This window comes from Prinia subflava, chromosome 5 (genome assembly GCF_021018805.1).
Source record: "Prinia subflava isolate CZ2003 ecotype Zambia chromosome 5, Cam_Psub_1.2, whole genome shotgun sequence".
Classification (NCBI taxonomy): domain Eukaryota; kingdom Metazoa; phylum Chordata; class Aves; order Passeriformes; family Cisticolidae; genus Prinia; species Prinia subflava.
The window spans coordinates 11,753,002-11,775,319 of record NC_086251.1 but is presented as its reverse complement, the minus strand read 5'-3'; the positions used below and the strand labels follow the sequence as shown (position 1 = coordinate 11,775,319).

General features: G+C 39.8%; 3 protein-coding genes across 8 annotated transcripts in view; 2 read left to right on the top strand and 1 right to left on the bottom strand.

Annotated features, from left to right (window-relative positions):
• IPO7 (importin 7) overlaps positions 1 to 11,517 on the top strand; it is a 33,005-nt gene extending 21,488 nt beyond the window's left edge. Inside the window, exons 14-25 of the mRNA XM_063398015.1 lie at positions 25 to 190; positions 939 to 1,099; positions 1,910 to 2,038; positions 3,622 to 3,688; positions 3,767 to 3,892; positions 4,188 to 4,285; positions 5,631 to 5,726; positions 6,438 to 6,658; positions 6,764 to 6,969; positions 7,302 to 7,508; positions 7,860 to 7,976; positions 10,065 to 11,517. Coding sequence (XP_063254085.1) covers positions 25 to 190; positions 939 to 1,099; positions 1,910 to 2,038; positions 3,622 to 3,688; positions 3,767 to 3,892; positions 4,188 to 4,285; positions 5,631 to 5,726; positions 6,438 to 6,658; positions 6,764 to 6,969; positions 7,302 to 7,508; positions 7,860 to 7,976; positions 10,065 to 10,162 — 1,692 coding nt within the window. The 3' untranslated portion in view covers positions 10,163 to 11,517. The remainder of the gene's footprint in view (positions 1 to 24; positions 191 to 938; positions 1,100 to 1,909; positions 2,039 to 3,621; positions 3,689 to 3,766; positions 3,893 to 4,187; positions 4,286 to 5,630; positions 5,727 to 6,437; positions 6,659 to 6,763; positions 6,970 to 7,301; positions 7,509 to 7,859; positions 7,977 to 10,064) is intronic.
• On the bottom strand, positions 5,733 to 14,465 carry LOC134550998 (uncharacterized). 3 transcript variants are annotated; one of them, XM_063398020.1, is made up of 2 exons: positions 13,882 to 14,465; positions 5,733 to 5,982 (listed from the first exon to the last, which is right to left on the bottom strand). In XM_063398020.1, exons 1-2 carry the CDS (start codon positions 14,463 to 14,465, stop codon positions 5,874 to 5,876), a joined length of 693 nt encoding a protein of 230 aa, XP_063254090.1. In that variant the 3' UTR covers positions 5,733 to 5,873. The 3 variants fall into 3 exon arrangements, with proteins under 3 accessions (XP_063254090.1, XP_063254092.1, XP_063254091.1); XM_063398022.1 differs by lacking the exon at positions 5,733 to 5,982 and adding an exon at positions 11,475 to 13,805; XM_063398021.1 differs by lacking the exon at positions 5,733 to 5,982 and adding an exon at positions 11,475 to 13,793.
• Positions 14,402 to 22,318, top strand: part of ZNF143 (zinc finger protein 143) — a 37,423-nt gene continuing 29,506 nt past the window's right edge. For 3 of the 4 annotated variants that reach the window (XM_063398019.1, XM_063398017.1, XM_063398016.1), the window contains exon 1: positions 14,403 to 14,506. The gene's annotated coding sequence lies outside the window, so the exon portion shown is untranslated. Of the gene's footprint in view, positions 14,507 to 22,318 lie in introns of all 4 variants that reach the window. The other variant, XM_063398018.1, reaches the window with a different exon arrangement.

Genomic DNA, 22,318 nt, shown 5'->3' with positions numbered 1-22,318 from the left:
TCAATGCCTTTTTTTTTTTCTCAGGCTTGCTGGGTTCTTCATTATTTCTGTGAAGTCAAATTTAAAAGTGACCAGAATCTCCAGACAGCCTTAGAACTCACGAGACGGTGTCTGATAGATGATAGGGAAATGCCTGTGAAAGTGGAAGCTGCAATAGCTCTTCAAGTTCTCATCAGTAATCAAGAGAAAGGTAGGAGCCCTTTCTCACAGCTATAGGAAGCTTTAATGGAATAGGTGTGAACTTTGTGATGTTCAGGCAGACTTGTTCTCTTCTTCCCCGATGTTAATTCCCATCTTGCAATTGTAATCATTTACTATTATTTCTCAGGTAGAAAAGTTGGGTTTTTTTTTTTTTGCTAAATTATACAATAAATTGCACTTTTAACATTTTAAGACAAAATTATTAAAGCATGGTAAATAAGAACTTCATGGTACAGCAAATCCAGTTTTATAGCACCTAATAATTGAATCAGAAATACAGTGGCATTATCTGTCTTGGCATATATTTCTCCATGTTAAAATTTTTTTAAACAAAACAAAAAAAAGGCTATCTTGATCCAGGCAGGTTTTACACGGCTTAGTACTCCTGAAGCTGGCATAAAAGCCACAAAGCAAACATAAATTATATATTTAATACTTCAGGTGGTCTGACAAAGGCGTATATGTACCCACTGCCATTCAATTAACATTTGCATAGATCAGTAATCTTGCATTTTATGAATTCAGACCATAGAGCTCTGGTTTTCATACTTAAATTTTGATTCTCTTGTTATAGAGTATTAAAAATTTGTTCTGAGTGGTAGTATTGCTATAATGATTTATACTAACCATGGTTTTTGCATGTTAATGCTGAAACACTAAATAAAGTTCGTTGAGGTTCTTACACTCATCTGTGGTTTTCTAAGAATGTTAATTCAAACATTCCACCTGTTTTACAGCTAAAGAATATATTACTCCTTTCATTAGACCTGTAATGCAAGCTTTGCTTCATATTATAAGAGAGACTGAAAATGATGATCTTACTAATGTGATTCAGAAGATGATCTGTGAATATAGTGAAGAAGTTACCCCAATTGCAGTAGAAATGACACAGCATTTGGTGAGACTTTATGGTGCCTCGGGAAGATGTTTAATATGGGAAAGACTGGTATTTAAAATTGCTATTTGAGTTTGACCATCAGTTAATAGCTGTTATTAGTATTGCAGTCTAAGTGCATTGATTCTATATTTAGACAGTTTTTCGTCAGAAGTGGCTTCGTAACTTACACCGAGTGGAAATTTCTAAGAACAATTCTAGAAATGTTTGTGAAATCTTTACATATTTCCTGCTGATAGTGGTAATAATGAAATTTGTAGTAAATTTGAGGTAGTCTCTAAAATGTCACTTAGGTTATGTGTTTTAAAATATTAAATTAGATTTTAAATGAACAGTTTGGTGTGAAAATAAAGTTTTATTTGCAGGGGAAATTCAGAGCTAGAATGACCACATCTAGAAAGTTGTATTCCTGGCTGCAAAAGCAGAGGTTAGCTCAGTGCTTCCCCATTAAAGGCCCTTGGAGTTGAAATGGAATTGTTAGCATGTCCTCTCTGGGAATGCCTGCCAAATGTTCTGGTCTAGTTCAGCTACTGAGGAAACCTTGTGTCAGAAGAACTTACCAAGGGAAAATGTATTCTTTTGCATGGGACATAATGTAATTTATATATTTTTGTTTATGAGTAGTTAAAGGGTGACAGCTCCAATGGCTTAACATTCAGATTTTATTATCCTGAAAATAAATTCTGGAGCAGAGCAGTTATCTGCTATTATGTGTACATGTTTTCTCAGCAGAAGTCCTTCTGAAATTGTGTAGAATGCCAGATATTTACAATTTAATGACATACTTACGGGTTGTTCTGCTATTCCATGCAGGCAATGACATTTAACCAGGTGATCCAGACTGGTCCAGATGAAGAGGGCAGTGATGACAAAGCAGTGACAGCAATGGGAATCTTGAATACTATTGATACCCTTCTCAGTGTAGTTGAAGATCACAAGGAAGTAAGTAAAAATTACTTCAAGGCTGGTATGTATGGTCTAAGAACACTGTAAGTCTTTTACAGTTGCAGTGTTTCTGGCATTGTTACCTGAAAAACTGTCCTTTGGGCCAAAAAAAATGTTATATCAGAAAGTAGTGAAGTACTTACCATGTAGCCAAGTTGTACCAGACTGGGTCACTTCTCTAATGCAATTCATGCAGAAATAGAGCATATATGTTGCCGCAGTATTTCCCATAAGAATCCAGCTTCTTGTTCAAATACTAGAAGCAATGTGTCTGTAGCAGGTGGAACTCTAGTCAGCTCAGCTAGAAACACACATCTAATTTGATGAGGTCTGCCCTTCAAACAAAACACATAAAGCTTCACATAGCTCCAAACATTGACTCTGCTGGCTGGGTTTGCTCTCTGTGACAGAATCGATGTGGGTAAATACAGCTCTCGTGGCTGTGCTCAGAGATGTGGGATTTTACCTGCCTCATCTGCCCTGGAGAATTTTCCTTTTGGATTGAAACTTCTATCATTTTGTTTTGTACTGAATGGAGTCACTTCTGTCCAGAGTACAGCCAGTTCAAAAGATGCTATTTCTGATTAAAATCTTTCTTGATAAAGTCAGCTGTGATCTTTTAATAAATACATAATAAGTTTTTAGTGACTAAAGGGTTTCGTAATTATCTATGGGGCTCTGAAGATTTCACTAAAGAAGCAACATCATACAGATTCCCAAGGGCAGATTTTAGTGCTGTCACACAACAAACCAAGGACCAGCTCAGCTCATTTACTTGTTGCTAGAGCTCACCAAGCTTTTCATGTACTTGTTTTTGCCAGCAAATCCTTGCCTTCTAAATTAAAAGTCTGTGTAATGATATGCTAGTCTGGAGGAACTCAGTTTGAATATGTTGACCAATAAACATTTAAACTTAGAGACATCTCATACAGGATGACCAGCATTCCAAGAGATAAGATATTTAGCAGGTTAGTTTCAAATCCTGTTCTGCATAGCTAAGACCAGAAACTCAGCCTTTACTTGTCCCTGTGTAAGGTGAGTGCCCTCAACAGGTTAATGTCTGTTTTGATAGCTATTCCATGGGCACTGACTGAATCTGTAGGACCAGCATTTATATTGATGGTTTCCACACCGTATGAACATCCCAAGCTAGAGTTGGGAAGTGGTTTGGTATTGGGGATTTTTGGTGTTTGTTTTTTAATTTCTTTTCTGGAACAGGAAATACCTCCTGTAATTTCCATTGTTTACTCCTTTGATATATATATCTATTTGCTTCCAGTGTTGAAATGGGACTGAATGGTGCATAGGGTTAGTCAGGCTTTTCTTTTTAAAGGGTACTCTATAATGAGATTCTTCCAATACTCAAAAAACACCTTGTATTGAAAGCTATCTCACAAATCCTTAGCTGAGTGCTGTTCTTACACATTTAGTGCTTTAAAATGTGAGACATTGCTAATTGTTCTTAAAAACTATATTGTATATATAGAAACTGTTTTGACAATTTTAAAATGTGTTTAATTTCAGCTCCAAAGTATTGAAATTTAGTCATTACCTGTCCTTTTTATTTATTTTTTCTTCAGATTACCCAGCAGCTGGAAGGGATCTGTTTGCAAGTGATTGGAACAGTTTTGCAGCAGCATGTATTAGGTATCTGTATTTCTGCTGGCTTACTTCTAAAAGTGCATGGGATTGGCATGATATTTACCTAGACTCTGTTTGTTTTAGAGTTCTACGAGGAGATCTTTTCCTTGGCTCATAGTCTGACATGCCAACAGGTTTCTGCACAAATGTGGCAGCTTCTTCCTCTTGTGTTTGAAGTCTTCCAGCAGGATGGTTTTGATTATTTTACTGGTAAGTAATATAAATAAATCAGGAAGGCAGATGGTTTCATAGCTGCAATTTCTCCATACAACGAATTGCATCATGACTGAAATGTTAGGAAAACACTCAAGTGAGGTTACACTTGAAGTATTTTTATTTTGCTATTGCTGCTACCAGACTTGTTTTGCTAAGGCACCTGTGACTTGCACACACTTACCTTGGCAAAGATTAAGCAAGAACTGTAATTATTAATACACAGATTTCAACCTGATTTTAATAGCACATAGACAATACCTAACTGTGATAATCCTTCTTTTTAATACAGATATGATGCCTCTCCTGCATAATTATGTTACTGTTGATACAGATACACTTCTGTCAGACACAAAATATCTTGAAATGATCTACAGTATGTGCAAGAAGGTGAGTAGATTCCTGTGTGGTAACAAAACCTGCCATCTCTGAAGAACTAACAGTGTTAAACTGGGTACTTTCTTCCACAGCAGCTTTTGACATCTGCTCTTTAAAGCATTTTGCAATCTAACATCCTCTAAGATTCCCCAAATTACTAAGTTATTGCAGAGAAATTTAAAGAGATTGCATCAAAATTAAAATCAAATCAGGTTTGGTGCAATAAAGTTTGTGCATATGGGCATGCAAGACAGGTTGCAAAAGGCAGGTGGGTTCTTTCATCCGGGATTTTGTAGCCACACCATGGCTGGGATGTGCTTGCTGTATGTGTGCTGAAGGTCTGACACCTTGGCTAAATGAGTGCTGTAAGGATGCAAGCTAAAGGGAAGGAATAGGAAGTTATTTTCCCAAGTTTGTGCCATGTCAGTGGTGAAGGCTTGGAGCAGAATGCAGTTGGTCTGACTCAGTCCAGGCACTTTTGGGCAGGGTTTCTGTATTCTACTTCGTGTTACTGGGCTTTCTTTGTCCAGTCAAAATGCAGAATATACAGCTTTCCAGAGTGTTAGCACTCTGTGAGGAAGTTTTTATTACTTTTTTATAGGGTGTGTGTTAATGTTTTATCATCTCTAATAGTGATATGTGGGGATCTCAGTTTCCACTCCTCGATATAGTGTGAGGTGTCTCTATAAGAGCTTTGGTGAACTGTCAGCTGTGCTGCCTGTGGTATTTCCTGAGTAATTCTTTTGAAGATGTTTAAATGTTACAGAGAAAAACTATTTTAGTATTCTATAAATACTAATGAATAACTCCTGCCAGCCTTTGTTTGATAACAAGTTGCAACCAGGCCAATTAGGGTGTTTGTAATTTTTTGGAATGTTATATATGAAATTAGCCTGTCATGACCCCTTAGTGATTGGTATTAGCTGAGCACAGTAAATTTTTAACACAAGTTTTAGGTATTACATGGTCTTCCACTGGATATCCTATTTTTGTAAATCAAACTTCTATGAAATTCAGTACATTCATGCATAAGAAAAGTTTTTGTGTATGGAAATAACCCTTGGCAAAATGGTAGCTGATGCTTTTACAGTGCTAGTAACTTACTGATGCTAGTGGCAGGCCCAGCATCCATAGAGTTCTTGAATATCTGTACATGTAGGTTAGTTTTGCCCACTTTCAGCAGTTTTCAGTTTCTGGTTGTCACACTGAGGCTTTGCTGTAGATACGGCTGCTTCACTGATGGCTGTTTATGCTGGCATTGTTCGAGGAGATAAATTCATACCAGCTTTCCAAAGCAAAGGAGTGTATAGAGAATACTCCTTGATGGGATACACCACCAGTAATGGCTGTGCTTCAGGTCCTTACAGGAGTTGCTGGAGAAGATGCAGAATGTCATGCAGCAAAGCTGTTAGAAGTAATCATTCTTCAGTGTAAAGGGCGTGGCATTGATCAGGTTGGTAAAAACTTTGGTTGCTACAACTAATACTTTTAAAATATTTAATTTTGTAGTATGAATTAATTATGTATTAAGATGAGCTTTGTTACAAGCACTTCGTGTGGTGTGATCGATAATCCTGTCTGGTACTTCAGTCTTACTCGCTCACAGCACTGCAGAGAGTTCCTGCACACTTTGGCTCCAGAATTTAGGACACTGTAAAACTGGTGTTTCCATGAGTATGGAGGAGTGCCACCTCAGGAGCATCTTGGTTCTAAAAAGTCAATTAATTGCATTCTAAGTTAGTTCTAGTGGATATTTAATGAAAATTATCTGTCAAACTCATAGCTTTGAAATAATGAAGAATGAAAATGAAGTTCCTAGAATTCAAATCAATGTCATAGACAGGGACCAGGGACTTTAATATGCACATATGGCAGTTAGAATTTGAGAAATGAGTAAGTTGGTTTTTCTGAACTTCCTAGTGTACACTTTTTCTCTATTTTCCATTTTAATACACAAGATTATAGAACCAGAAGTTACATTTGCTGTGCAGGATGTCATAAAATCCATACTTTCACATTTTCCTTTTATCTTTGTATCCGACTTCTGCTGGCAATTAAAAATGACTCAGTTTTATGCCATCTGTGTTTATGTGCCACACTGTTTAAATACAGAAGGACAAGTTTTATTTTTAATCACTGAGTGTGTAACGTTCTCACTGTCCAGTGCATACCCTTGTTTGTGGAAGCTGCCTTGGAGAGACTGACCAGAGAAGTGAAAACCAGTGAACTGCGAACCATGTGCCTCCAGGTTGCCATAGCTGCTTTGTATTACAATCCTCATTTACTATTAAACACGTTGGAAAATCTTCGTTTCCCCAATAATGTGGAACCTGTCACCAATCACTTCATAACTCAGTGGCTTAATGATGTGGACTGTTTCCTTGGGTAAGTGTTTGTACTTGTGGAGATGATTCTCTGGGATACACCTTTGTATGACCTACTTGGAAATCATGACAAAATCTGCAACTGTTGTACTCTTCTGTTTTGTAGGCTTCATGACAGAAAGATGTGTGTGCTTGGCTTGTGTGCTCTTATTGATCTGGAGCAAATACCACAGGTTTTAAATCAAGTTGCTGGGCAGATCCTGCCAGCTTTTATCCTATTATTTAATGGATTGAAAAGAGCATATGCCTGTCATGCAGAGCATGAAAATGACAGTGATGATGATGATGAAGCTGAAGAAGATGAGGAAACAGGTATGGAGACAGAACCTTTGATGTTATTTTGTATGTTGAATTTTTTTCTGATGGAGATACTGAGTTACTTTGTGGAATTCTTCTGAGTACTCTAATTCCAAAAATGAAGCACTACAGTAGAACACTGGATGTCTTTGGAAAACTTTTAAGTATATCTGACTTACTTTCCACTCTCTCTTTAAAACTTGACTTCCAGGGCTGAGTTAAATGAGCTCCCCACTTTCCAGTACTGTATTGTTACCACTTCAACTGCCTGTTTTATTAGCCACATTTCTAAAGAATTGTTCTTGCTGTTCTCAAGATAAACCTTTTCTCATTCATAATTAACTCAGAGGAGCTGGGGAGTGACGAAGATGATATTGATGAAGATGGTCAAGAATATCTAGAAATTCTAGCAAAACAAGCAGGTGAAGATGGAGATGATGAAGACTGGGAAGAAGATGATGCTGAAGAGACTGCTTTGGAAGGCTATTCCACAATTATTGATGATGAAGACAACCCTATTGATGAATATCAGATATTTAAAACAATTTTTCAGAGTGAGTAACTATTTCTTTTCCTGGCCAACAACTTACTTTTCAACTTCAGTGTACACTGTTTTAAACTAGAACCTGTTCAAAACTTCCAAACAGGCTTTCCAATACATGCTTGAACCATTTTTTTCTTTGGAAAGGAGATGGTATCATTAAACTTTCAGAGCAGAGGAAGATGCTTGAACAAATTTATAGTAGCAGAGAAGAGGTCAGAAGCTGTACTAGTGTTCAAATGTCTTGAATTATATAACCATAACAGAGTATTACTCTGATTAAGAAGGCAGTGAGTGAGTAAGGTTTGAGTTCTAGAATATTTTAATCAATACTTTTCTTTTGCTTGTGTTTTTTGTGCTGTAGCAATTCAGAACCGCAACCCTGTGTGGTACCAGGCTTTGACACAGGGCCTTAATGAAGAGCAAAGGAAGCAGCTGCAGGACATAGCGACCCTGGCAGATCAGCGGCGGGCAGCACATGGTATCTGCACCCCTTTATACCAATAATGCCTCCTGTCGCTCTGGGAATGCCCTTGGTGTGCTCAAGAGACAAAATATAGAAAAGGCCTGTCATTCAAGCCTGAGAATGTCTCCACCAAAACAGGGTTGTTTGAAATCTCTTAAAATGGTCAGGTCACAAAGCCTCGATGCACAAAGTGGAAAGCAATACCACAGGTGGGAGGAATGGTAGAAACACCTGGGGAGGTGGCCAAGGAAATAAAAACATTTGTCCTAATTGCTTGGATTTGAAAACAATTGATTTGATTACCTGAAGCTGGATAAACTCCAGGTATGTTAACAAGCACATCAACTGGTTGATTAATTATTTCCTGAAATGTGATGTAGTCCAGCTGGGATAGACAAGGATTCTGTGAGTAGGAGAATATTAAATTATGAAAGTAGTACCATCTGTAAAGCCACATCATTAAGCCTATTAAATATTACAGATAATACAGATTTTGTAATATGCATTCAGTTTGTCTTTTTTTCAAAGTTTTCCCTTTTGAGAGTAAGCCAATATATATCACACTTGATGTTGAGGGATCAGTCGAGCCTCACATCCTCTGTCTTAGTGACAGTTGCTACAGATGTTTAAAAACAGAAATTCATAGATTTTTCAATAAAAAGATTGGTAGTAAGAATACACATTTAATGAGTGCTTTTTTATGAGAGAACAGCCTAAATTGCCTCACAAAGCTTGTTTGTGTCCAGAATGATCCAGTTTTAATGGTTATAAAATACAGTTTCACTATGGCCCCTGTCAAGCAGTAGACATATAATTATATACTACTGCATTTTATGGAGACAAAAAAGTTTGAGGTGTGTGGTTGGTTGGTTTGTATTGTTTTTTCAGACAAGTTTTGATGTTTAACTTAAGCAACCAGATCCTTATGGAAAATTCTTGCCTTCTATCAGAGCACACTGATACTACATTTAGGCCTGATGGGAACATCCTGTTCAAAGGATTTGAAATACAGTTCTCCCTTGTTCATGTTAAAGCTTAGGAGAATTTCCATATGCTGAGAAATTTGTCTTCTGTGGAGACCGAAGGATTCTCCCCTCATGCTCCATTAGCCATGGCAACATCTTTCTGGCCTGTTTCCAAAGAAACAGAACCAAAATACAGATTTGCTAGATAATATCAGCTGTCCTGTATTCCCAAAGAGATTGCAACTGTTTTGATTTAGGAGCAAGCTGTAACACCAACATAAGTCATTAATAAGCATTGTTGTCTTGGCCTGGAAATAATACAAACCACCTTCTGCACTATCTAGATTGTAGTAAAGGTACAACCTAAATTACCAACCTGATTTTCAGTTGTTTGTGTATTAGAGCTTGTAAAAACCCGTTTTACAGTAAAACCTGTCCTACCAGCAGTGTTTGAAGGGGGGAAAAAAGATACCTTAACTATCCCTGGTAGTTACAGTGATGAATATGTGTACCTCAGATGCCTAAAGATCTTAAGATTTGGTTGAAAATAAAAAGTGATCAACTTGGTAGTTTTCTCTCAGAATTATGCTTTGTGGTCTAGTAACCTCAAGTCCAAATTACCTGTTTGGGTAGTAGCATGTCTAAAAAGGCTTTTTCTGGTGCTTCAGTGGCAGTTTCTGCCAGTATTGTTGAATTGAGATAGGAACACGGAAAATTTAGCCAATATCTGTGTACTGCTTTTTCGCATATGTGCTCTGTTACTGACTTGACTGCAAAGTCTGTTGATGTTAACCAGAAAGAATTGTGTCCCTGTTACAAGTTTCTAAGTACAGCATTCATTCAGGTCCTGTTCTAAACTACAGTCATGTCCAAAAGCTAAAGTGTGGGCTTTTAAGTACAAATTCATGAAAGCATGGTGATAACAATATCGAGAAGTTAAAATAAGTAAATAGTCAATCCATCTGTTCTTTGGGGCGTGGTGTATTTCCAGTTGTGGGTGTTGATTCCTTTTTTGGGTAACCCCAGGTTAAACCTGTATCTCTGAGACTTGGAAGCAGTCAGTTGCAGAATCTTGGTCTGTCTTCCCCCCTACACACACACTAAAACTTCTTCCTTCTGTTTTTTTGTTTTGTTTTAGAATCCAAAATGATTGAAAAGCATGGAGGATACAAATTCAATGCTCCGGTTGTGCCAACTTCATTTAATTTTGGAGGCCCTGCCCCAGGAATGAATTGAATTATCACTTTTCCTGCTACTGTGTGATTGTAGTGAAGAGCTTGTGTTCCTCCCAATAGTGGTTCCAGAACTGGTTCATGTTATCTACAACTCACTCTAAACTAATTTATAAATAGATTGGACAAAAGCCCCAGAAGTGGGACCTGATTATACAACATGATGCTGGAAAGCAAACCAGAGGGTTTTTTTGAAGATAGGAAGAATCTGATTTTAAAGCTTCAAATGACACACTTTGGAGATCGGAAATCAAGAGGGGATGTCACGAAGGCAGCTTTTCTTTTTCTGAGGAAAAAAACTAGACATGGGCTGCAGGACTACTTAAAATGTCTCATTTACAGTGCAAGCTAGAAGGCAGACCTAATTTTTACACCTGTGGCACTATGAGTATTTGCCCAGTTTCTTTCCCTTTTATCCCTGCTACTGGGTGTCTATTCTTCTAATGTAAATACGATGAGGTAATCAGCCTCACTTAATCTTCATCATTTCCATTTATCAAGATTGTTCATATGTAGAATATTGGACACTTTATGTAGCACTACATAACTGATAAATCTGTAAATGAATTAGCACTTTCATATTGAAACAAGCCTGCTAGCCTATGTACAAAAATAGCAAAATGTTTGCTATTTATAAAAATAAGGGATGTATTGGGGAAAATAATTTCAAGTTATTAATTTAAAATGAACTAGCAGTTTTGTACGTCGTGACTTTGTGGTGCAGTCACCTCTGGTTGTGACTTGAATTCGGACATGTAAAAAGAGGTTAGTGATATTTCATTGCTGCTAAAGAAAAAATAGCAACACCCTCTGTGTCCTTTGTTTTTTTTAAAGATCCCACTGTACAAGCTAGAAAATTGAAAAACTGTGTACTGTAAGCACAAGGAAGTTATCCTCACTAAAGCAGGTAAATGAGATGTGAAGTTCTTAAGGTCAATTGAAGTGTACAGGTGAAACATCTACATATGCAATCTATTAAAAACAAGTGTCATTGGCTGATCTGGGCTATGGTATATAAATTCAATTTTTTCCCCCAGGTGTGCAAAATATTCTTCTTCCAGCTCATGGTAGTGCAGGTGCACTGCTCCTGAATTTCATTCCCCTTTTTGCACTTGCAGCATTAGTGTGTGCTGTTGTCTGCCTGATCCAGACAGTGTATTTGAAGTTTTGCCAATCTTTCAGTATTGAAGCCACAATTTTCTTCCTTCAAAGTTGCTATAGTAACTAGTATTTTAGCTAGAGAGGCAAAATACAGTTCCCTCTGGGACCACTATCAAAACCACTGTATGAAGAAGCCAGCAGGGAGAGGCTGTGAATTGGTTGGCTTAAATGCCCCTTTTTTTTTTTTTTTTTTTTTTTTTTCCCTAAAAGCAAAATCCATTGGCATTTGATCTTGCCTTTAGATCACTGGTGTCAGGTCTTTAAAATCAAAGGTTTGGGTTGGTTTTTTTTTTCCTTTAGGCTGTTTTTATATAAAAATGTCACCTGCTGTTACAATTGATATTAAACAAGCTACCTTAATTTAATGTAAGCCTCCAAAATTTAAATACAGGTTAAAAATAAACTGAGTTTTTATCTGTAAAAATGAAATGCACATATATATATATTATGATACTCAAAATGCAGTCTTCAGAAAATTGGTCTGTGTGGTGTGGTTTTTTGCATCAGCAGAGTAGCAGGATTTGGTGGTGCTTTGGGGTTTCCATGCTGAGCTGCCCAGCCCATGCTCTGCCATCCACTGGTGCTTCCCAGGCAGCAGGAGGGCTTTTCCAACCTCTCCACTCCAGCTGCCTTGCTCCAGCAAACGGTTCCCTGCACCCAGGGGGCCAAGGCGGGACATGGAACCCTACCCCAGTACCAAGGGGACACTTGAAAAGTGAAGCACCTGAGGTGAAAAAGCCTAACTAATAAAGCCTTGGATGGGAAGGGAATATCCATCCTCGTAGTGGTGTGAGACCCAGGGTAGTTCCTGTGCATCTTTAGGTGATGCACAGAGCAGAACTTATTTGGAGGTTTGTGACTGTAACTCATGGGCACAGCCAGGTGTGCTCCAGCCCCCAGGGAATCTCTAGACAGGGTTTTATTTTTGTAGAAAAAGCTGACAGATATACTTCCAGCATGCCTTCTCCTGTGCGTTCCTTGGGAACACACAGTTTGAAAAATCATTTGTGAACATCTGCTTGTTGGATATCTGCTTACCTTTGTATACATCCTAAAAATGTATGAGAACCTTTGAGGACAGATGAGCCATTTTGGGCCTTGTGGCAGAGGATGGGACAGCAGCAGTGAGAAGGATTAATGTATAAAGGCTTCACGTATAAACCAGATGACAAAAACATAGGGGGAAATCACCAATTTTTGTGCCATTGTCAGTTCTGGAACAATTATATTTTTCAAGTCACAAGTCAAGGGAAGAATTTTATCTTGGTGTGAGGAATACAGTCTTACTTCAAGGGTGCTTTTATGTGTCACTAGACTGGTCAGCAAGGAGCATCTTTTTTAAGAATGGATCTGGAACTTTGCTTTCCTTTGCTCCAAGAAATGTATTTATATAAATTGCAAAACAATTTTGCATTGTTGTTGGTGGTAATAGCGCATTTTGTGAAGCAATATATCAATTTCAGTGATACACTTATGTCAAAAACAGATCTTCCTCCTAGAACTTGCGCTCGTCCATTCCATTTTCAAGGATAATGCAACTCTAAAGGAAGAGCTGGGAAATTTAAAGCCTCTGGTTTTTTCTATTATGGAAGATCTCCCTGGATTAATAAACATCTAAAGCAAATCCTAATCTTCACTTATTTCAGTGTGGTGTTTTCAATGTAGCTGTATCGGTACAGGACAGTCCTGGTTGAGTTGCACAGCTCTGAGGGTTTGTATTTCCCTCTCAAAAATATTTCTCCAAACAAACATTAAGCACAACCAGAGTTCTCTTCAACTGTGTTAAATATAAAAAACCAGGTATTTTTTTTAAAAGGCTGACACACTGGGTTGATTTTTCTTTTCTTAACCACTGTCTTCAAAGAATTATTCATATGTATTTGCATAGTACAGCAAAGCCTAGGACTTTTACTGCAATATTTATCAAGTCTGCAGTGGAGGTAATTACTGACTACCTGCCAATAAACATGGAGACAATTTTAGTATGCCTAATAATGGATACCTGGTAAGTTTAATGAGTTGATTATTTTCTCTGGAACCTTCTATATACCCAGAAGGAACCACGTGGAAAAGCTCTGTCTGCTGCTGATTATCAGTCACTTTTCAACCAATATGTAGCTTTATCTTAAATGGTGTTTCACTGCTTTGTGTATTTCTGCTTTTTATAGCAAACTTTTGATGCTGTACCGCAAACCAAAGTGATGGCTGCAGCTTATATTTGGCTTAAAATTTACAATTAGGAAACAGTAAATTAAGAAAGAAAAACTGCTGGCCACTAGGCCTGCTTGGGAGTATTTTTTTTGGCTCTTTCTACAACTGCAGTAATTTTGGACTGCAGGAATTTCGAACTATTATTCTACGGCAAAACGTAAACGTTTTTATATCTCATGTTCAGGAAAGTGCAGTAAGTCCATCAGAGCTGGGTTCTGTCCCATCAATGGCGATAATTTGCGTCAACTGCGCAGCAGGGTTTTCTGAAAAATCACCTACGAAATTAATCATAACACGCTTTGCTGCCTTAAGACTAGGAGCTGTTGGACTGTTTATTACAGGTTTCCATACCTAAAAAGCACGTAGGGATAAACACTCCAAAGCAGAGCTTTAAGCACAGCGTCCTTCTCACCCAGAGCCGAGCTGGAATGGCAGCAGCAGATAATGCGGCAGGAGGCCGGGAAGTGAAGGGCAGAGCGCTCACTATGTACGGCCGGCCCTGGGCCCCGCGCACGGCCCGGCCGAGCCGGATGCGCTACCCGGGGAGTGCGGCGGCCGCTGCCCGTTCCGTCCCCTCCCCGTCCCCGCCGCCTCAGGCGCTGCCGGCCCGCGCAGCGCCCGCCGGGGGAGGGCAGGAAATGGCGCCGCTGCCGTTGGCGCGCGGGCGCCTCGCTGCCCCCTGCACAAAATGGCGGCGGCCCCGCGCCCGGTACAGCCGCGACGCCATGAAGCCGCGGGGCGGGGCCGCGGGCGCGCGGCCAATGGGCACAGCAGCGCGGCCCGCAGGCGGCCAATGGCGAGCGGCGGCGGCGGCGGCGCGCGCGGCGCGGCCAATGGGAGCGGCGGAGCCGGCTCTGCCGGGCTCCGCCCGCGGGGCGCAGGGCGGTGCCGGCCGGGCGGGCGGTGCCGAGCGGCCGTTTCCTGTCCTGGTGCATGGTGGTCGGACGGAGGAATTGTTGGAAAATTTCTCGGCGAGGTTCGTATATAAATGTGCTTTTACCCAGTGTGCCTTATGCTCCCTCCGCCATCTCCGGACGGGGCCGCCGCGCCGCGCCCGCCGCGCCCGCCGGCGGTGCTCGCGGAGGCGGGCAGGGGCAGTGGGGCGCGGGCGGCACCGACCCGAGCGGCAGAGCCACGGCGATAAAGCCGCTCCGCTCCGCGGGGCCCGCCGGCCCCTCCCCGCCCTCCGGGCCTGCGGGGGTCCCCCGGGTCGCCCCCCCGGGCCCACTCGGCGCTGCGTCATGGGCGGGGGGCCAGAGGGTCGCGGGCCGGGGCGCTCCGGCCCGCCGTGCCTAAATCGGGGAGGCTCATATATTTTTACATTTCCCCCGTTGTTTGTTTTAAAGGATTTTTTTGTTGTTGGTGTTGTTGTTTGGGGTTTTTTTTTCCCCCCTATTTTTAAAAATACATGGGGTTTTGTTACTATTTTTTTCCGAACCTGTTATTTCCACGCTGTCGGTCGCAGAGCGGCATTGAAGCAGCGTGTGCCGGGCCCGGCGCGCGGCCGCAGCCGCGCAGGCTCCGGAGCAGGATCCGCTGTTCTGCCCGAGCCGCGGGGCTGCGGCGCGGCCTGGCAGCGCTCGCACTGGACGAGGTCCTGGCACCTTCCTGCCTCCTGAAACCCAGCCGTTCTACTGCATCTCGCTCACCTCGCCAAAATACAATAGCATTTTAACTTTTTTTTTCTTTTTTTTTTTTTTTTTCTATCGCTCTTGCCATTCCCTTCATTTTTTTTTTCTCTAGAACTTCTAATAGAACGGGATGACGAGAAGCTGCTCCTCTAGAAAAATGGCCTGCAGTAATGCAAAGATTTTTATTTTGTTTTCTGATAAGGCCTTTTTTTGTGGTGCTTATCCGTCCAGAAAAAATGACGTGACTTCCATGCAAGTTTAAATTTTCTGTCAAAACAAGGCTGCGATTGAACAACTCTATTTAATTTTTTAATTTTTAATGTTTCATTTTGAACTATCAAAAAGTTGGTTTTGTCATCATATGCATATTGATACTAGTATTTGTAAGGAGTGTTATTTCTAGTCCAGTGACACAGGAACTGCAACCTTACAGCCTTTGAAAACAAACATTTCCTCTTGTTTAATCGAGATTCTGCATCAAATGTTGTCTATCAGGTGTCTTTGCAGACTATATACCAGATATTTCTGTTGTATGGATGAAAAATGAAATTAGATTGTCTTCAATTAGCAGTTTTTTAACATACACAGAGTAGATTGTTAGCTTTGTGCGTTTTCCGTACAGCTTTAGAATGGCAGAGTACGATGTAGCCGTGTTTTCATGGCTTGTTTCTTTGTATTTCTGCATTAATGCCTTGAGCTCTCAGGCTGTGTTTGTGTCAAAAGCGATTTGTCTGTATCACTGCAGAAGGGGACCGTCAGGAATATGTGGTCAAATAATAGATGATTGCATTGGTAATGGATTGCAGCTTCAATGAGATGTAAAGATAAACATTTTGAAACAGTTTAGAGAAGTGTATTTCAAAATGGTTTAACAATTTACTGAAACTGTTCTCATTGTAATTAAGATTTTATTTCTGCTACCCTATCTGAGGAAGAGTAATTTTGCTTCATATTAAAGGCTAAAACGAAGCAAATACTTAAAACAGTGTGAAAGATACTTTAGGTAGAAAGTCACATTGACTTCCCTTTGTCTTTATTCTTGTGTAGCTTTTGATGCTTTTCTCAGGGGAGAGAGGCACAGCAATAGTCAAGTAATGAATACTCCCTGGTAGTGGGTGCCAAAATTAGGCTGTAAATTAGGGTTTTTTATTTAGAATATCTCCAGTTACGTGCTACTTCAGCTCAGTGAATATTTTGCTGTCCTGTACTGTCCAGGAGAAGGGAACTGTCGGGAGGTTGAGCAGTGGCCAGGTCCAAGTGCTGGCTGCTGCCTCTGCTCACCTTCAGCTCAGTGGGATGAGCACAGGGACAAGGATGAGGATTCTTCGGCTTTAGTTGGGTTAGAATGGCTTCATTTACCCTACTGGATGCTGGTTTTGCTTTGCTATTGCATGGGAATCTTCACCTTAGGAGTTTTGGATTAACACGTGCTCATAGGTGGAGTCTTTGAGAAGCATTTTGAAGAGTCGTTAGCAGGTACCTGTGAAGCAAATTGTCTTCTAAAGGGCTTGGCTGAATTTGGATGGGTTTTTACACACACAGATAATCAGGGCAATTCTTCCAGTTTCAGACCTTACAATGGCCAGAATGCAAATATTCATGAGGAGGGTGGGACTCGTCTTGGTGCTCTTGTTGTTACTCTTTTTCTGTCTGCATTTTCACTCGTACCTGCTTCCTTGGCCATCCCTGTGATTTGTGCTTCCCGCGATATGTTCTATAACTCCTGCAGCCTCTGAAATATTATGTACATAGCACAGCACCCCAAGCCAGCCTTTCCTTGGCACTGACCGACTTCTTTTTCCTGTGTTGCTGCTACATCTCTTGCACATCTCTGCAGCTCACCAGCAGTGCTTTTTGCTCAGCATTAATTTGGGGCAGCTTGTTTTTTTATCTCCTCTGTGCAAGGAAATTAGCGCACGTGGTAAAGACAGCAGGAATTGGGTATTCTGTTCCTGTGGCTTGTGTCACAAAAGATCCCAAAAGATGGGAGGAAGGTTTCTGCTTAGCTTATGGATCCCTAAGATCTACTATGGTCCAAACCGATGGATCCTCTTCTTGAACCCAAGAGTTCAGCTCTGGAGTGCAAATTCCTGTAATTTAAGGTGTTCATAGATATTGTTCTGAGCCTGGAGTGAGGGGTCTGAGTGAGGAGTTTCTCCATGGACATCATTTCTAGGGAGGAGGGGAAGGAACCCTTGTGACCTCTTGGCACAGTGGGGTTTATGGGGTTTTGCCTATACCTAAGTGTAACTTGATCTACCCTTAGTTGTATTTACTTAAGGGAATATGATTTTGCTTTTCTCTGTTGGTGCACCAGGGATCATTGATCAGTTACTCAAAACCAAATTGGATGACATTAGTAAATGCTTCCAGTGACTTAGCCTGCTAAAATGTTCTGGGCTACATGGTTGTTTTTTAGTTGTATAGTGGGATTGTACTTTGCTCCACCAAGATAACACTTGTTAAATAAATGAAGTTTTCAGTTTTGAAGGGAATTCACAGTTCCAGCAGGTTTTGCAATTTTCAAGGTCATCATCAGAGTTACACGTAAAACTACATAATGCTTTCCTCGGTCTGTATTTTACTTGTCTGCAGAATGCTTCCCTCTGTATACACTTGAGTGAAAAATTGTCTTACCTGCTTAATACTCTTGGACTTCATTTCTGATGGCAGATTTTTCTAGAATTGGAAGATAGGTCTGTATTTGCAAGTTAGTTGGTTTGCTCATATTGCTCATATTTCAAGTATATTCATACATAGCTAACATGGTGCTGCACAGAGTTTTGTAGGATGTTTTGATGTACTGTTTCAAATTCTGTTCATAATCTGGCTTGGGCAATCCAGCAGACTGCCCCTTTAGTTTCTAAAATACAAGCCTGTGCTAAAGCACTGCCATTAACTCTCATGGCTAATGCCATTACATCTGTAACGTACTTATCAGATTGCTAATTAACTCATAACCACACAAAACAACCCACTCAAAAGTTCTCTTATTGTTGGCAGTCTCAGTGGATTTGCAGGATTTGAAAGGGCATGGCCAGGATTCATTTGTTTTGGTGATGTAAATAAGAGACTTTTGTGATTGCTTGACAGTTAAAAAGATAGAAGTCTATTTGGCATGAAAGTAAAAACAACATTAGAAAGAGTAGGTCTCAGTTTCTTTCAGATTTTTAGCCCTTAAGTATTCATCCAATCACCAGATGTTCCCAGTTTTATTTAAAACACCGATATAACTGGAAGTGTTAGGATTTAAGGGATAAGTAGCCCCATTAAGTGCTTCAGAAGTTAACTGTATATATTTTTTAATGTAAATAGGCATCTCTGCTCTTTTCTAGGAGTACAGATACAGTTGGGACATGCATCATCTGGATGCCTTCTGCATTCATATTTTAGCTATATATACACTTGATGGTAAAAAACCAAACAGAAGCCAGTAGTTTTAGAAACACACTGATTCATCTATTAGGTGCTTTAAATCTGTTTCCTGTCATACTTCTAGGCTGAAAATCCATTTGGAATGAAATGCTTTATCTCACTAACACGTGCTGTAAAATTTCTTAAAGTTTGGGGGTTTTCATCTTTGTTAATCATGTTCTAAGTTTTTTTAGAAAATCAGCTGACCTGCCATTCTGCTTTTTGTCTGAGTGTGCATATTATGATTAGTTACCCAAACTTTTTCTGACTGTTAAAACACAAGTAATTTATTACTAGTCAGTCTGCAATAAAGAAATGGGTTTGAGGTTCTTTGGAAAGGAAGGTATGCCTGAGCACTGATAATGCAAGTTTGGCCAGGAGAAAAGAAATGTATCCTAACTCTGAACAAGAAATAACACCTGTGCTGAGAGAAGCTTGATGGGCTGTTTTGGTAAGCGAGTTCCACAGCTGCATTTGCAGTAGGTCTGCAAGGCATTCCATTTACACAGACCAGCATTCCCAATGATACACGGGTGTGTCAGGCATGCTTGTGTTGGGTGTTTGGGACACATTATGTGGGTAGCCCTTCCTCAAGCCAAACTGCTTCTGCTGGGGACTACTGCTCCTAATAATAATAATAACAACTGAATCATTAGCATGTTGCTCATTGACCAGCTGCGTTAATATCCTTTTTTTGTACCTAATTAATATAAAAATTTTGGAATCCTGGTGTCTGTACCTCTGCAAACAGTGCTGCATGGTTCTCAATTGCTTGTCAGCGTCCATGCAAGATTTTTGGAATTGGCTCTGTCAGAAGACTTTGAAATCTGTTTCAAACCTCTGGCTCAGGAAGCCGTGCTGCTGGATTTGTGCACCCGAGGCAGATGTGGTTATGCAGCTGGGTGTTTGCTGTGAGATGCTTGTCCCAGACCTGCAGCAGAAGTTTAGTGAGCTCTGTCAGCACTCTCAGCTCACGTGCTGATGGAACTACTCCGGCCTCCTTTCATTAACTAGTAATTTCTTCTCGAATATATTCCAGATATGTGTGAAGTTAGAAGTTGTACTTGAGATCAGCCTGAGTGTTCTCTACATGTGTAGGACTTGTTGGTGGGTGGCTTCTGAATCTTCCTGTGTTTAAATGCCTTACCTGTGAAATTAATAGCAACCTTCACATTCCCACAGTGTGAAAATATACATACATATAATCTCATTAGTTAGAGTAAGGATTTGTAAATACTCTTTATTTGCACTGGTTAATCCATTTGTTTTAATATAGCTATAAAATACAAGCATTGATATCAGGAAATATTTCTAATATTCACAATTTGTAGATGGGATTTGCAATATAAACTGTATGGAAATGACTTTTGGGGGAAAAAGACTGCTGGAACATGAAGTAATTTTGTCAGGCTAAATGTGGTTCCCACTGCTTACATTGAAGTCAGACTGGTATATGGTAAAGGCAGTAATAAATTTGATCTTGCATTTATTTTTCATTTCTCAAGAAATACCAAACACTGTAGTGTGAATTAGTCTTGAACAGCATTATTATTAGGATATATCTCTGTGGAACAGAACGGTTGAAATACTGTAAAAAGAATAAAAAGGAGCCTTGAGTTTGCTTCAGAGTGTGTATGTCGTGCTTGTGTAGTTGACAGTGCTCTCACTCCTGGTCAGGTTTTACTTCAGGGCCAAATTTAGGGCCTGTGGTTTACCATTCACAACACTTCTTTACCTTGTAGGAAATTAGAAGGTGCTTGTGTGATTTGCTGTTGAATTATCTGAATCCATCTGATTTTACCAGATTCTGTAGAAGAGGTGTTTTGTTCTGTATTTCAGCCTTGTTTCCATTTTACACTGTGAATGATTAATGTGGTATAAGTTGCTGTTTAATTGTGTTTTACCTGTACAAGAGACTGGCAAAAATACAATAAAAGAATTTGAGATTATGTGAGAAAGCACATAGCAATTGAGAAGTGCCCAACATTAAGTGGTTGTTACACTTACTCACAGAAAGTCAGACTGACAACAGCACAAACCCCATTTTCAGTGCAGTAAAGTCCTGGAAAAGGTAAGAACTGTTGATGAAGAAGGAAATCCACGTCCACTGAAGTATTTGATCAAAGCACCCACAGGATCTAGAATTACTTTCTGACCCTGTTACAGATTTCTGCTTAATACTGGTAAAGATTATCATGCAGCTACATAGGGCAGGAGAAGTAAGATTGTCTTAGTTCTCCTGTGTCTATTTCTGAGCTTAAAGATGACAAATGACTTTATGTAAATAGTGGAGGAAGAAATGCTGCAAGTCCTTTTGGGTTGTCTGAAAAAAATTTGTGTGGAATAGTCAGTTTTCCAGTCTTTGAGACTGTTGTTTTGCACTGAGACTCAGAAAACTGTAATGTATATGAATCATTGACTGAAGTGTATTTAATCAGATTGTTAATTGTAGGTATTAATTTTGAGTTTTCACGCATTTGTTACTCAGACTGTTTTTGTGATATTACTGATATTTGCAATCATATCAATTTTTAAGGACCTTAAGGTAGTCAATATTTAATTCAGAAGAAATGTAATTATGTAACACTGCGCACATAGTTGAATTGATTTTGGGACCCAGTTTTGTCAAACATATGAATACAGTTTTCCTGAACTCCTTAATGAAAGTTTCACTGTTGCGAGGCTATGTATTATTTGCCATCTTAGCCTTCTTGACTTGCTTCTATTTGCTGTTTTTAAAAGCTTTATAAAATTACAATGGTTTTGTACATTATTTAGAAGTGTATTAAAAATAAAAGTGATGTTTCCTTTCAAACGAAATAAATGCATATTATTTCAAACTTTTCAGTGCTATCTGCATGAGGGGAGTGAACAATCACAAGGTTGCTGAATGTCTGGAGTAGCTTTTTTCTTGTCATTCTTCCCCAGTTTTTTCCTGCACATTCCAAGTGTATATTTTATAACAGTAAGTTTTCTTCCATGGCTGTTAATTACAAACTTTATTCAATTTCCCATTAATCATCCTCTAAGCATCATCTTTGTCTCTCTAAGGAATTTCTGCTACTGTCACTGCAGGATTTTTTCCTTTGTCCAGCAATACAGTGGTACAGTTATTCTTAAAATGATAAATTCCTGCTATTTTTCAGCCACACTGGGCTCTCCTTGTGCTGTCCTCTCAGCTGCTGGAGTTCCCAAGCCCCCTTTCTGCTCCAGAGTAGCCATGCTCTCTGCCAGCTCTTCCCTTGCTTTTCAGTTGCCTGAATCCCACCTGCTGTTTTTTAGTTGCTTGATTCCTAGTTTTTAGTGGAGATTCCTGTTTCCAGTAGCTAGATTGAGTTTACATAAAAACCTTTCTTTGCATCTTTTCTCCAAAACAAGTGATGGCACCCAGAAAACTCTATTTCTTTGAGTGTTAGTGGAGGGAAAAGTACAGGAGGTGCTCTCTAAATTGTCAACATGATGAACTCTTCATGGAAAATCTTTCATTTTTAACCATCCTTTCCCCCCCTCACATGCCTTTGGTTTCCAGGTGTTGAGAATTTAATGTATGCCTGAGAGGACTTTTTTTCTGTTCAGATAATTTGCGGGGAATGGTGGTTTGGTTTGGTTTTTAAACTTTTAATAAGACCTTGCACCTCTGTGCTGCTGGATACCTGTTTAAGGTACTGGTGCTGGGGGGTGACTGCCTGTGGTCAGACACCCTTTTCAGTTCAGAGATTTTGTGACAAATTTTTTTGGTCGCA

Coding starts and splice junctions, on each gene's coding strand:
- LOC134550998 (XM_063398020.1), bottom strand. CDS start 14,465: ATGCACCAGGACAGGAAACGGCCGCTCGGCACCGCCCGCCCGGCCGGC. Junction 5,983..13,881: donor TATCCCTACGTGCTTTTTAG/GTATGGAAACCT, acceptor TTGACTTTTTAG/AACCAAGATGCTCCTGAGGT.